Source organism: Diospyros lotus, chromosome 11 (genome assembly GCF_014633365.1).
Source record: "Diospyros lotus cultivar Yz01 chromosome 11, ASM1463336v1, whole genome shotgun sequence".
Taxonomy (NCBI): domain Eukaryota; kingdom Viridiplantae; phylum Streptophyta; class Magnoliopsida; order Ericales; family Ebenaceae; genus Diospyros; species Diospyros lotus.
Window position 1 is genome coordinate 2,608,052 of NC_068348.1, and position 15,709 is coordinate 2,623,760.

General features: G+C 31.9%; 1 protein-coding gene and 1 non-coding gene across 2 annotated transcripts; both read right to left on the reverse strand.

The window, feature by feature from the left end:
- Positions 1–4,624: 4,624 nt before the first annotated feature.
- On the reverse strand, positions 4,625–13,285 carry LOC127812884 (PKS-NRPS hybrid synthetase cheA-like). Its single transcript, XM_052353428.1, has 7 exons — positions 13,057–13,285; positions 12,388–12,426; positions 11,535–11,728; positions 11,095–11,169; positions 9,809–10,995; positions 9,031–9,718; positions 4,625–5,083 (listed from the first exon to the last, which is right to left on the reverse strand). The coding sequence occupies exons 3-6, from the start codon at positions 11,646–11,648 to the stop codon at positions 9,154–9,156; spliced, it is 1,941 nt and encodes a 646-aa protein (XP_052209388.1). The 5' UTR covers positions 11,649–11,728; positions 12,388–12,426; positions 13,057–13,285; the 3' UTR covers positions 4,625–5,083; positions 9,031–9,153.
- Positions 13,286–14,250: 965 nt separating this feature from the next.
- Positions 14,251–14,322, reverse strand: TRNAG-UCC (transfer RNA glycine (anticodon UCC)). Its single transcript has one exon. It is a non-coding gene; the product is annotated as a tRNA-Gly (tRNA).
- Positions 14,323–15,709: the final 1,387 nt, after the last annotated feature.

The window sequence follows — 15,709 nt, forward strand, 5'->3', positions numbered from 1 at the left end:
TATTTATACAAGTATTCTTATATTTTTTATTTAAATATTTTTGTTTTTTATTTTTAAAATATTTTTTTATTTTATTTCATATTGTACCTATTTCTTGTTTACTTACAATCCCGACAATAAGTATATAAAAAGAATTTAAGTGAATTTTTAAATTACTTATTATATTTTAAAATAAAATGATTAAATAAATTACTATTCTTTTAAACTTATAAAATTACATTAATTATTAAGATAAATGTTAGATTGACACTATTAGATAGTGGTTTAATTTTATTTAGATAAAATGTCAAAATAACTTTTGCATTTTGACTACTAGATCAAATTAATTAATGTACTTTAAAAATTGATCAAATAAAACATTATATTTTTATATCCAAGTTACATTAATTATTATAATAAATGTCATCTTAACACTATTAAATAATATTTTCATTAATAACATCAACTATATATATAATCAAATCTTACTTTAAAAATTCACCCAAAATTACGTTTATTATAATTGGGTACAAAAAGTGAAATTCCTCACTTTAAGGCCCCCATACACTGTCTCACGCACGCGAGAGGAATTAATCACAGTATACAATAACTCACCAGATAAGAGGCACAGTGCATGGTGCTCACAAGGAGCCACCCTCACAGGAAAGTAAAATTTCTACACTATGGCATACCCCAAGACTAAATTAGAATATTTAAATAATTAATAAACATATATAATTTTTTTAACACGAAAATAAAATGAATGCATATAAAGAAAGATCTTTATTAACGTCACCTTCTAAATTTACTCAATTTTCTTAAAAATTATGTTAATTTTAATCGTCTAAAATTAACAAATAACAAATGAATATTAATTTAGAAAAGATTAATTTCACACATGACATCTATCATGAGGGGGACACCAATGGCCAAATATTTTTGGGTGAGAAAAAATGTTCATTTAAAAAGAATTAATTTCACACGTGCAAGAAAAGCGACACCAACGGTCATATTGGTGGGTTCATATCTACATTTATCCTTATTAAAAAGTAAGACTTAATTTAGAAAGAAATTTTTGATAAAAATATTACAAACTAAAATTTAAAAAAAAAAGAAGATATCATATCAATATTTTATTATAGACTATCTTTATTTTAAAAATTTCAAAAATTATCTTAAAAAATATAAATTACACACTAGTAAGGAAGAGTAAAAGTTAGATTTATCCGAACTAACTGACTTAATCGATTCAACTTTTTTCTTGTATAGGCTTGGTTAATTTTTTTTAAAAATTCGATTTTTAATTTTTGGTTCAATTTTTTTATTAAAGAATCAAACTAATCGAACAAATAGAATTTTAAAACGATATTATTTAGATATTTATAAAGCAACGTTGTTTTCTTTAATTTTATGTGTTTTCTATTAATTACTTCAATTTTTTTTTATATTTCTTCAATTTAATCAGCTTGGTTTAATTCGATTTATATGGTTTAAATCCAAAATTTTCAGTTAGTTCAATTTTTTAGATTAATCAATTAATAAATTTTGATTGGTTCGACCATTTGCACACCCATATATACTAGACATACTATTATTTATCTAAAAAAATTATTATTTTTAAATTAAAAAAAGAAATATTATGTTCTAGGCATATCATTCTTATTTATTATTCATAAAAAAATTATATATTTTTTTAAAATTTTCATATCAATGCTTGATTCTAGTCACAATTCGAGGCTTAACACATTGGATTCTCTTCTAAAAAAGAAAAGGAGAAAGAAAGAAAGACTCGCTCAAAAAATGTCATCATCTTTCGCTCTACATCCCTCCCATTATTCGACCAATATCTTTTTCTATCATTTCTCTTTTTTTCTCTTTGTTTTGCATTTTTTCTTGTTGAGTATCTCTCTCTTCCTTTCTTTGCCACGCTACAGCCAATGCCAACTCAAAGCATAGGCTTAGGCACCTATGGGGCGTAACACGGTTGATTCTTAGGTAACAGATTGTACCCAAACATGCAAGTTCGAGTCATGACAGCCGCAATATGGAAGTTTCACTTTCCTGTAAGGGTGGCTCCTTGTGGACACCATACACTGTGCCTCCTATTTGGTGCGCTGTCGTGTACTGTGATTAACCCCTCCCACATGCGTGGGACAGTGTGGGGGGTCCTTAAGATGAGGAATTTCACACACCCAAAGGTATAGGCTTAGGCCCCCAAAATAATGAGAAGAGCAGGCAAGTAAGAAAAATTTAATTTAATTTAATAAAAATTATATTAAATAATATATTTTTCACATTAATTTGATTTAATGCAAAAGACACTACCTAATTTAAAACAATCTAAAAATAAAAATGAGAGTGGATAACCATGATCATTGGCGGTGTAAATAATCTAAATTAATAAATAAATCTAGAGTTATAATTAGGTAAACTATTATTATATTATATTTATAAGTTAAATTATTATAATTTATTTTCTCTCCCTAAAAACTAAATGAGATGAAATATATAATTTTCAACAAATTTCAATTTATATACTCCATATGACAAGTCTAATTTGACTTCTTGTACAAATAAATCTAATTTGTTCCTAAACCTTAATCTACTATGTAACACCCAATTTAGTTAGCTTTCTAATATAAATAGTTTAGATTTATTTTTAAAATTAAAAATTTAAAAAAAATTATAGCCATAGAAATAAAAACATCACTTACAATATTAAATTTTATAAAAAAATAATTCTTTTTCAAATGTATGGTTAATTTATAAAATACTATTAATTTTTCATGTAACTTTAATTGCAACAGAAAGAAATTTTTTAAAATTAATATTAATAAAATTTTATATACGTTCATCTATATCACAAAAAAATTAAGTAATTTAATTATATTATCAATTGAAAAAAAATATTTTTTTAACTTGAAAATAAAAATTTAATTAATGATTTTGTATCTTAAGAAATAAATAAATAAATAAATTTTCAATAATTTTTATTATTTATTTTAATAAATATTAATAAATAATTACTAAAATAATTATCTCGTAAGGCCCACTTAGTTTTAAGTTGGCCTTGGCTACAACACAATTAGGATGAGGCAACCCTATTGCAGATGGATTTTAGGGTTCAGGATTTCATTTCTCCATTGACTAAGGGACTCTGTCGCCATCAATCCCATCAACTAAAGAATACGGGAGAGAGAAAGAGAGTAGAAAGATGTGAATGAGAAAGAAAGGAGAAAGAAGGATAAGTAGTTTAGGTAAAAGGCAAAATAGTTGATTTCTATTTGTTGGCAGCAAGGAAGATACGTGTCATTTTTTTAAACATATAAGCATGATTGGTGCCTTTTATTAAAAAAAAAAAAAATCTATTTGCAACAACCATCTACAGTAATTTTTTTAATAAAAATAATATTTACTCTTTTCCCAAAATACCCTCTCAACATATTATTTTCCCAAAATACCCTCTCAGCATGACAGCCATTGCACACAACCATCTCACAACCACTTTTTTCCTCAAGCCTCACAACCTTATTTTGAGATCCATTCTTACAAACCCTAACAACCCAATTGAATCATTTGCCTGTCTGTTATGTCCTATCGACATCGTAGACTCAACAAACAAGTCATGTTCTATTTTCCTTTTCTATTAGTCATCGATTACAAATGATCTCGCCCTTGTTGTCTCTCGGTTCATTAACGATTACAACTCCTTTATTTTTTTCTCCCCTCTCGAATTATCAGCAACTACTACTGAGCTATTCATCTTGTCTCTCCGCTAAATCTCTTATTTGTCACAATTATTATTCCTTGGCATTGTGTGAGTTCTTCTCTTCTCTTTACTCAAAATGTCGATGCTTTGTGAGGACGATGAAATCGTGCTTCATAGCTATGTTGCTTCAGAAAGGTAGATGTTCATCTTTTTAGATTACATTGCTTTTGTGATTGAATCCGCGATAAAAAAACAAACATCTTTGATGTGATTCAAATCTTCTAAATCATAGGATTCGATGGCTTTAAACAAATCTGAGTCCTATGATTCGAAGACATTTGTTTGTTGAGGTTCAAACTGACTGAATCTAAGGATTCAAAAAACATGAGGAAAATCGATCCCTAGGCTTCGAAATTCTTCAACTTAACCAAATCTTAAGATTTGGGTAACTGGAAGAAAGTCAAATCCTGGGATTTGGAATGATTGAGGACACCCGAACACTAGGGTTCAGACTTGTTCCTTCCATTAAGGAAAAACGAGAACAAAGTTTGTTTTAATTGCTTGACTTTGCTGCCATTTTGTCCGTCTGGTGTGCCAGACTCTTCAATGTTTTCTTGTGATGGTTTTTCAAGGAGAGAGATCAGTCTCCGAAGGTCACTACCTGCTTGTTCATACTCTTATTGTCTCATGCAAAGTGGCTTTTCTAGAAACTACCTAGATAAGTACAAGAATACACAGGTAGAACAATTATCAAAGAAGAAATACATACTCAGAGATGTGTTAGACAGAAATCTAACATAAAAATACTCTCTTATACCCTGGACTTTTTATCTTATCGTTATAAAATGTAAAAAAAAAAAAAAAAATGTCATGATTAATATCATAGTAGTATTGTGTAGTTTCTTTTATTAGTTTTAATTAGTCTTCTCTTGCATATATTAAATATATTTTATAATAAAATATTAATGCAATGGCATACAGAAAAGATACAATTTTGACATGCCCCTACCATGTTATGTCCTGTATTCTCTGAAAAGTGATTTTGTGTTGTCTACTGCATCTCCTATCATGCTCATGTCACCATATTTGTGCATCATCGCTCAAAACCCAAAATGACACCCTGCATTACCACACCTATCTTTCTACTAATACTTCCATAACCAGAACAGAGAGAAGAAGAAAAAAAATGATGGATCTCCTTACAGCAGATATCTCGTTGACTGAAAGAACCAACCCACATTACCAGGATTTGAACTTTGATGCACCACCTATCCCACCCATGCTATCCATAAAATGAAATAAACTGCCAGCTATCATTGTCATTATACATTCTTCCTGCCATGCTTTGAAAAGAAACCTGGCCGTTCAACCCTCTAATCACTTTTTCTCCAACACCTACAAAAAAATATTTGGATTAGAGACGAACTATTCAAAGAACTCTAAACTAAAAGCTGAATGTCCTTGGAAGTTTATGAAGGTTTGAGGCCTCTCCTACATAAAATGTACAATAACTGCAAGGCCTCAAGTCCATTTGATAACCATATAATATACAGGGATGTTGCTATATCCAAGAGCCACAACATGTTGAACATGGGTTTGACACCCAAACTGAAGTGGCCATACTACCCAGGCCATGAACATATCCCTGCCCCCTCTTTGGTACCAATTATCAATGCAAGATTCCCTTTTCAATTTAGGATCAAGTGCATACATGTGAACATAGATTCATAACTCTAGTTGTCTTATCCACAAGATAAAAAAAAGACTGAAAAAAAAAAAAAAGAACTTCAACGAACTTTCCAAACTTAAATGTTTCAATGCATTTTTCCTATTATTATTTTTTTCTTTTATCATTAATTCTTCTCCTGCTTTTATCCACAAGCAAAACTTCAACAATAACACACAAAGCTTTAATCCTACTAGGTAAAATTATAGTTTGCCAATCATTTAAACCTATGGTCACGTTTTTTGCAAGGGACTTATAATTCACATCATACGAAAATTTTCTCACCAAGTTTTTATTGGTCTCTACTTCTTTTTCTAATAATTGTCCTACACTATCCACTATCCTCACAAGGATCTCTATTGTCTTCTTCTCACATAACCAAAAAACCTTACTTGTGTCGCACATAACTTATCTTTAATAGAAATCACACATTCAACATTTTCTATTCTACTATAACAAAGTTAGACTTATAGCTATCTTACGATATCCTCATCTCCCTTTTTATTCTCCTCCTTTGCTGCAAACGAAAGGCCATGTTTGGCCACCGTTCATTAGATTGAACATGGGGTTGAAAAGTTGGTTGATGTTTAAATTGAAGAATGTGAATCTCTCTACTACACACTATTCTCTACTCATTATTTGGTGCCTTTGAACATGCGGCTGATACTAATATTAAATGTGGCAACTCATATTAGTTATTAATTATATATGCTCATTTATTTAATTGTGTAGGTATGGCACGTACTCGAGAAGGTGGAGAATGGGGAGGTGCCCCACCTTCATCTCGCTAGCGTTCGACAGCTTCCACAAGGAGGACAAGGGTCGAGGCTCATGGTGGTAGGTTAACCCCCAACCAATGCATCCATTCTAGACCTGGTGACACATATTCTTGAACAGCCATCTACACCTGCTTCTGCCTCACCATCGACACAAGCAAATGAGTAGTCCTCTACTAGTGCTCCCGAGCAGTTATTAGAAGACAATTTTTTTGAACTATTTCCTAGAGACCCTAAAAATCCATCCTTTTTGAAGAGCATTAAAAACCATGTTGCTATTGCCATGTGGGTTGGAGAGGTAGGTTCCATTAAAAAAAGGATTATGAAAAAGATTTTACAAAAATATTCATTATTATAATTTTATTAACTATTTGTTTTATTTTTGTAACAAGAGAGAGGTTTATTTAAGTGTGGAAACCATGGATAAAAAATTCCCAAGTGCTCATTAGATAATCAACAACGTATTCGTGACGTGATTGTAAGGTCTTGTTTAGCACATTTGATGGAATGCACTTATCGTTTTGCTAATCCTACAATTGTGTCAGCTTTTTCAAAGAGATGGCAACCCGAGACTAACACCTTTCATTTACCGTTTGGTGAGATGACGATAATGCTGGATGATGTTGCTGTTATACTTAAAATACTAGCCACTAGAACTCCTATATCTGCCCCTCATTTGATAGCTAATGCACGTGACTTGTTATGTCGCTCACTAGAAGTGTAAGCAATTATGCCAATCGAACAAATGGAGGAGACACGAGAACCATAGGTAAAGTTGGATTGACTTAAAAAAATGTTCAAGAATGTATCAGCTAACTTTTGACAAACAGATCCACCATGCTAGTAGGGCATACTTGTTATATTTATTAGGTTGTATATTGTTCGTTGACAAGTGTGGTACATTGATTTCAGTAGACTATCTGGCATTGTTGGATGACTTAAATGTGATCAATACATATGCATGGGGAGTTGTCTACCTAACATATCGTTATAAACAACTTGGTTTTGCGAGTAGAAGAGAGGTAAAAGGGATGAGCAGATATCTAACATTACTTGAGATAATTATTTAAAATTGAGATTCCTATATATATTTGACATCTTTGAACACGTGTTAACAATTGTTCACATCTAATGCACACAAGTGTGAATATATGAGCATTTTTCATTCACTAAACTTAAACATAACTTATCGTATACTGACGAGTTGCCACGTGCTCATCTTTGGATACCTAGTCAAGATTATGATAATTTACGGTCTATTCAAGAGCAACTTAATGATTTAACTACAAATCAAAGTAGTTAGTCCGCAAAGCATGTTTTGCAACATATGAGAGGTCTCACGCACATCACCCACTACCTAATATTGCATTTTTCTCAAGTTGCATAAAATGTGAAAGCGTTATGGAACCATATCATCTGGAGAGGGTTCTACGACAATTTGAACATGTGCAGACTATTCCTCCACCCCCATTATCCCCTGTTGAAGTCAAACGAGGTGCGTCCATGTCATCATATATGTTTATTTACAAATTTGTGGATAATACTTGGATTAGGTAGGATATCCACTTATTGCCGGCACACCAACACGATGGACATGTCCAAATCCCATGGGAGTATACGATAGATTATATGGCTTGGTATCAACGTATTACACATCAATTCATTCGAAACCCTGCACATAGGTCAGGGTTTGACAGAGGTGGTCAAGATAGTCACCCATGATTGATGTGGTAAAATTAAAAGTTCAAATTTAATTTTTTGTTTATATTTTATTTAAGTATTGATATTTGACGTTATTGTGTTTTGTTGTGCATTTTGAGGGCATTATCTACTCTTCATTGTGTCATATCAAGTGGATCTAGTCAAGAGTTAGATACGTGGAGATGAACGTGTCTTGAGGTATATGGTATCCTATCCGTTTCTAGTGGCTCTCATGCATCGACATCGTCAATTGGACCGTCGACATCTTTGCCTATAGGTTTGAGGACCCCATCATTTATATATCCACTAGCTATTGCTATTACATCACCTCCAGCATCGGGTATGGTTTGACCACTCACATCACTAGGTATGGTTCGACCATCAATAGTGGGTCAACCACCAACAATGATTTAACCACCTCCAGCATCGGTCACAGACCCACCATTTGTCGGTTCAAATCCACACCTTTGGGCACCAACTACCCAGCGACACACAAGGAAGAGGAAAAACACTTAAGTCATTTCTGCTGTTATATGGAAGACTTGTATATATTCGGAGTACTTAGACATTTGGTTTTGATTATAACATTGATTTCTATATATCCTTATTACAAGACTACTTCTTCTTCATGTTTATATATATATACATGTATATATTATTGTAATAAGGATATATCTTTATATCCTTATTATAATACCAAAAATAGCAAGAGAAATTATGGCAATATATATATATATATATAAATATATATAATGACTCAAGAGAAACTAAAGAAACGCAACTTTATTTCACTTTTAGACAAATCATAAAAATTTATAACATTACTCAAGAATTAAATATCAAACAAGAAAAAAAAACAAAAACTCATAAACTTGGATCATGGGTCAACTAAATCCACAAAATCCTATGTTGTCACGTCTTTGTCAATAAGAGACAAAAAAGCCTTCATTCGGGGTATGTATGGTGTTTTCCATTCACGCACAATATTAGCTCAATATCTATACTAGTTGCGTGCAATTGTTGGAATTGGTGAGATTGGTTTAAGAAACACTTGACAAAATAATAAAACAAAATATGAATTGCAAACTTATAAATACATAACTATATAAATACACAAAGAACTTTTGAAATAAAAATACCTGAGTTCCATGTTGCTGGGAATGTACATATGACCAGATTGAACTATTTCAAAGCACGAAAGATCACATTTGGTGAATGTATCAACCTTAAGTTCCTTCTTTGATGATGACCTACATTTTGTCTTAATTTTCACGGTTGGTGGGCATCAATGAAATCGTAGTTGGATCGGCTAATTCTCTCAGCTTCTGCTTCAAGACTAGTTTACATGCTTCAGGTTCTGAATGAAACCTTTTATATATACTCTCAATCTCTGAATCAATTGTGAGTTGGGATGACACATAATCAGAAGCAGTATTCACTAGATGTAACTTTGTCCAACGAGGATGCACAACCGACAAAGGAATTGATCGTCCCTGCATCATGAACTCTGCAATTTCATGTGCACAAGGCAAACCATGTGTCATTTTGATCACACATCCACATGCAACCTTGTCTACCCCAATTTTCTCAACTAGCTGTGATTGCTTTAGCACCATATTCATTGCACTTCTGGATATAACACCTCGCAATTCTTTGAAAATGTCTTCTTTGAAGTTATGTTGCACCAACATTAAGCTTTTCTCAAAAGACCCCTTTATCTCTATATGTTGCGACTCAATAAGAGAGTTGATAATTGTCCATGATGACTCAAAGTCACATTGAGATAATCCAAGATGTTTCTTTAGCTTCGCATGCGCACTCTCAACCCTTGAACAAAAACATGTTGATATATTAGATTGATGAAATTACAATAAAAACAAGTAAGGATATATGAAATTTGAGTTTCATAAAGAATACCTGTTAGTAGTAACATTGCCAAAATGCATAATTTTATTTGTCCACGTTGCAACAAATTTTTCCTTATAATCATTCAACCATGTGTTTCTCACATAATCAAGTACATCCTTATATGCATAGTACTCAACTATTAAGTCATGAATACGACGTTCATACTCATTCTCAGTCGAGGCAAAAACAATAAGATTCCAACTTAACATAAACTTCTCCCACATCTCCTTTCTATCAAATAACTTCTTACAATTAGCAAGTACATTTTTCGATATATGGCACCTACACAATAAGATGGTCGTGATTGGAAACACTTTATGTATTGCATTCATCAATCCCAATTCTCTGTTTGTGACAACTACTCCTGGAAATGTATTAGGAGTCATTATACTCCTTAATTTTTCCATTGCCCATGTGTAGTTAACCTCATATTCATGATCCATGAATGCAAATGCAACAGAAAAAGTTAGCTCAGTCGATGTCACACCAACGATCTCAAGCAGCGAATATTTGTATCTATTACTTTTGTATGTACAGTCCATGATTAACACATGTGGGAAGACATTTAATAACTTTATAGCCATCGGATGAGACCAAAATAAATCTGTAATACAATCTGTTGATCCATCATTTCTATGCCACTCCACATAATTATATTCTCCCAATTTCTTCATCAATTGTTGCATTTGTGAATGCCCATCTTTCTCTATAAGTCTGTATCTTTGGCGTGCATTATATATACTTTTGATGGTAGTCACATTTTTCTTATCCTCTGCTTTTAGTGTCATCAAAATGTTTTTGGGCTTCACATGATTCTTAGACATTATTTTCAAAATTTCTTTCTCTTTCTCTGTAAGCCGTCCTGCATATGAATGACCCTCAAGTTGAGTCGCTGCTGCATGATTGTGCAATCCACATACAACCTTCAACTTCCAATGCTCATTTGAAGATTTCACGCCAAGTAGCTCGAATGGACAACCACATTTTTTTGAACCTGTGGACTTACGTTTTAATTCTCCTATTGCTTCTTCTCCCTTTTTTGATGGTCTATACTTCCCACTCCGTTCACAAGCAAGACGAACTCTAGGTTTCCTACTAGGACCTCCACTTTCAGAACTCTTTATCACAATAATAATTCCATTTTCTTTCCCAACTTTCTTAGCCCATCCAATAAGTGCTTCTCTACTGCTAAAAAACTGAGGGGAAAAAACCCAAATTAATATGTGAATTGATACATTTGTCTACTATGAGTCAAAATAATAATTAAATCAAAGTTTAATAAGAATTGTTCATACCTCATTAGTAGTAAAAGGTTGAACAGCATCGAATGACTTCTCAGTTGGCAAAGGGGTTTCATTCTCTAAATTTTCCTGATCATTCTCATATTAGAAAAATAATTACCAAGAGAAACATATAGAGGAACACAGAAGATAGAAAGACAAAAATAGAACAACCAAATTCATAAATACGCAAAAATATAGAACCTCTTCATTCTAGGGTTCGATTAAACATTTCCCTAACTCTAAAGATAGGGAAATAGCAAACTTCCCTAACTCTAGAGATAGGAAGAAAACAAACCTCTCGAACTCTAGAGTTAGGGAAACAACTAACTTCCCGAACCCTAGATAGAGTTAGGGATGCATTGAATTTTCCAATTTCTAGAGTGCGGGAATATAAGTTGTTTCTGACACTGGTTATTTTAAAAAAATAAAAGAAAGGTCCCGAAATGGCGTACCTCAACCATCGACATGAGTCCATTTTCGACTGATTCCCGCTGTTCTTCTTCCAAACCGTTCTCTTCCTCATCAAACTCCTCCCATGTCATTTGAGTGCAATCATCCAAATCCATGGCACAACTCACTCCAACGTGAAAGAAAAATTAAAAGAGGGAAAGAAGGAAAGGAACGAAGAAAGTGGTTGCGGTGGGTGCTGAAAGTAAGAGCATTATCAGTATAAGGAGTATAAGGTGGTTGCTTATTTAGAACAATAAAGGGTAAAAATGAGTTTTCCTTTTAGGTTATTTTAGGCATATTCAATTTTATTAGAAAGTTGATGTGGAAAACAAAAAGGGTTGCTGCAAATAGAATTACCCTTATCCAAAGGATAAGGGTGACACGTGGAATTTATCTCTTAAAATAATTCTACTAACAATGTTAACTTATAACTTCAAAATAAAAAGATTACTAGCTAAAAAGTAAAACCACAAATATCTATAATGTCAAATTGAAACTAATAAAATTTGTTCTTAAATAATTTGAATGTGTGGTAATGTTGGAGAGTCCAAGTAGGCCAATCGATCGATCGATCGAGTTTGGGCTACACCCATCAAAACCAAACCCGACCCAAACCCATTAAGATAAGACAAGACTCGACCCAAACCCATTATGCATCAAACAATGGTTTGACCCAAAAACCATGGTTGTTAAAATCAAGATTTTAATAGGGATCAAAAGAGGGCCGTTAAAATTTTAGAGATAATTAAAAATACCTTTTAATTTTTATAAATATATGTTTATAATGACATAATTTTTATTATAAATGAAATACATGAACAACATTGCAATTGAACAAGACAGACAGAACTCAACCTGAAATAAACTCAAAACAACATTCCAAAGCCCCGCAACCTGCCAAAAAAGGATTAAGCAATTGGAGTTACAAAACATGCATATACAAGTTGTAATTAGGTGAGGCCTCATTGCCCCAGGCAGAACATCCCAGCAAGATAGAACAATGGACTATTGACATATTGGGCATGATAATTAATAAATTAATATGTTATTTACACAGTCAATCACATCAAGTTATAAACATGCAAAGAGATTGAGGCATACAAAAGAGTGGAGATTTTGATAAAAAGATTCCTAACAAATAATTTTTCTTTTCTTCTTCTTATTGTCTCTATTTGATCATCAGATTTAGATTTTGAGAAATGAGTTTGATTTTTTCAGGTTGAATCACAAATTAAATTGCGGATCTGGGTTTGATTTGATGTTGGGTGGGGTTTAATTTCTAACTTCTATTTTCTGCAGATTACAAAGTCTGTTTCACAATCAGAACTAAAACACAAAAACTAATGAAGCCAAGACCAATGGAAACTAAAAGCAATGGAAGACCTAACGCCCATTTCCAAGAAACAAGAACTGGAAAATCAGCTAAACGAGGAAAAGGCTTCGATTGACAACATAATAATTATTATTATCAACCAAAAGGAAGATGAAAAAACAAACAGAAAAGAAAGAGTAGTTGTTCCATACCTCGAGAAGGAAGAGGGATTTAGAAAGCTTGTTTCTGTGTTCGCCTCTCGCAGGACGAGATTGAGGAAACAGCCCTCTTGATCTTCCTCTCCTGGAAGCGATAGATTTACACGGCAAGAATGCAGACGCCGTGAAAGCAGACGGGACTAGGGTTTCACGCGTTTTGCCTCTCCCTCGCTCTCCGAAGGTGAAAGAGAAACCTAAATGTGCAAGCGTAACAGTGGTTGGGCAGGCCTTTGTCTAATGCGAATGAGCCCGACGGGTCGGGGCCTTTGTTCTGAATACGTCTGATTCAACCGGCTCATGAACGGGTCAAATGGATATCGATCCCATGGTCTGATTTGAGTCTATCCTAATTGGATCTAAATTAATTGGGCCTAATACGAGTTGAGTCTAGCTCAAATTACTCAAATCCGACCCATAGATAGGCCTACAATCCAAGGACTCGAATTTAAGCCCCTTAGACCGTCCCCTATTTCGAACTAAGGATGAGATTTATTTATAGATAATAATAAACCCTTTGCATCTCAATGGTCTCAACTCCCAACCAAATCTCTTTTATCTTAATTTATTTTTTTCTCCATCTTTTGCATTTCAATCGTTTCTCCATTACTAAAGGAAGAAATTATAATGAAGATGATAATCAACAACAAAAATTGTTTGGAAGAAAAATTTTTAACAGCCAGACAGATTTACAGAATGAGAGCTAAAAGACTAAAATGTCATTGCCCGCATTACACTTTTTTCAATGTAATATGGGCAAATGTATTTTAGTCTTTTAGCCCCTATTCTGTAAACTTGTCTGTCAATCTGTCTGACCCTATAAAAAAACTCTTGATGAAAATGAGTTGTAGAGAATAAAGGGATAATTTAAATATTTTAACATGCTTGTATTACACGTTTCAATTCAATTCTAACAGTGTATGTAATTGACTCGAAAATATATAGTCTATGAAACTATAAAGAAATTCGAATTGTTACAAAAAAAAAATTCAAAATACAAAAAATTAAATTATGAGTTTGGCTGAGTATATTCTTTCTAACATTAGAAGTCTTAGACCTTAAAAATGTCAATTGGACCCAATCCAAAACAAAATACTGCTACCCATTAAAGTAAATCAAATTAATATTCGTGTTGTGTTATAAAGAATTGAATAAAGAATAGCAAAAATAAAAAGATAAAAAGAAAAAATGTGCGTCTGCCGGGAGTCGAACCCGGGTCTATTGCTTGGAAGGCAATTATCCTAACCGTTGGACTACAAACGCCCCGGTGACTGATATGTAACGGTCTTATAACATATTATATTGAACCTAATTTATAATTATTTCATTTGTGAATATATATATATATATTTTTCCTAAACACTAATTTATTTTGGGTTTTGATTCCTATGATTCTAAAATAAAAATAAAATATTTTAAATAAAAATTTATTAATAGTATAGTTTTGTATTTGTTAAATAATATTTTAAATAAAATAAAGTTTAATATAATAGTAAATAGTTTTTATGAATTAATTATTATTTTTAATATAAAAAATAATTATTCAATTAAACATAAAAATAAATTTAACTGTCATTCAAGTAAATATAAACATATTAACTCCTGTTATCTATTAATCATGATTTAATAATTGAAAAATAGGTAATAAATCTAAAGAAAGAAAATAATCAAACTTAATACAATTATATATATACATAGATAATACATTCTTTAGTTAGGAATATGAATATATATACATACAGACCAGAAGATGGATAGCTGTGAGAACAAGAAACACGTTTTTAATATTTTTTTAATATTACAAAACTGTCTCGAGATATTTTTAAAATTATAAAAATAATCTAAAAATATTTTTTTAGTGTTTATTAATTTTTTGAGATAAGAAACGTTTTAAAAATATTAAAACAAAAACATTTCAATGTTTTTGTGCACAAGAGATTCCCAAAGTCAAATTTAATGAATTTGAAGCAATAGTAATGTGATATTTTCCATTTTGTATATGTAACAATTAATTAAATTTGATGGCCAATTAAAAAAATACTTCACAACCACTTCTCGAGGTTGTGCAGATGGTTCACGCACATACTCAAGAGATTGGGTTACCGTAAAATAGAAAAATCAAATTTATTTTTAATATGACTGTTGATAATTTACATATATTTGTAAGGGTAAAGTTTGACGAGTTTTAATCCGTAACTCACTTGTCTATCCATCTAGCCTGGGGTGTGAGAGTTATAGATTTTCAAGAGAATAAGACAATCCCCATGGGTGAACCTATATATTCATCTAAAATTATAGATTAGTCGGATCATGGGTTTTAAAAAGGACGAGTTAGTTTCGGATTGAAAACTGATTGTGATCAAGGAACCCTCAAGTTTCTAATAATATATTTTACTCATTTCTAAATGGTTCTGTCACAAGTGCACATAATTCTTTCTTCTATATATATATATATATATTTATTGGGAATTAAGATTTGTGAAAAGAAAATAAAATTATTTATATGACCAACCATACTTCGTTCTCTTTTGTGTAAAATGAGGTCAAATCTTATACAAGATATTATTTGTTTTAATTTAAAGATATTTGTACTTGTAAGATATTAGGTTGCAAGGAAATAAAAATAAAAAACAAATACAATACGAAATGA

What these genes read in the sequence shown, in the direction of transcription:
- LOC127812884 (XM_052353428.1), bottom strand. Translation starts at nt 11,648, where the DNA reads ATGGATTTGGATGATTGCACTCAAATGACATGGGAGGAGTTTGATGAG. An exon ending in GACTCATGTCGATGGTTGAG is followed by an intron (nt 11,170 to 11,534) that starts GTACGCCATTTC and finishes GAGAATGATCAG; the next exon opens with GAAAATTTAGAGAATGAAAC. An exon ending in GGCAATGTTACTACTAACAG is followed by an intron (nt 9,719 to 9,808) that starts GTATTCTTTATG and finishes TTTTTGTTCAAG; the next exon opens with GGTTGAGAGTGCGCATGCGA.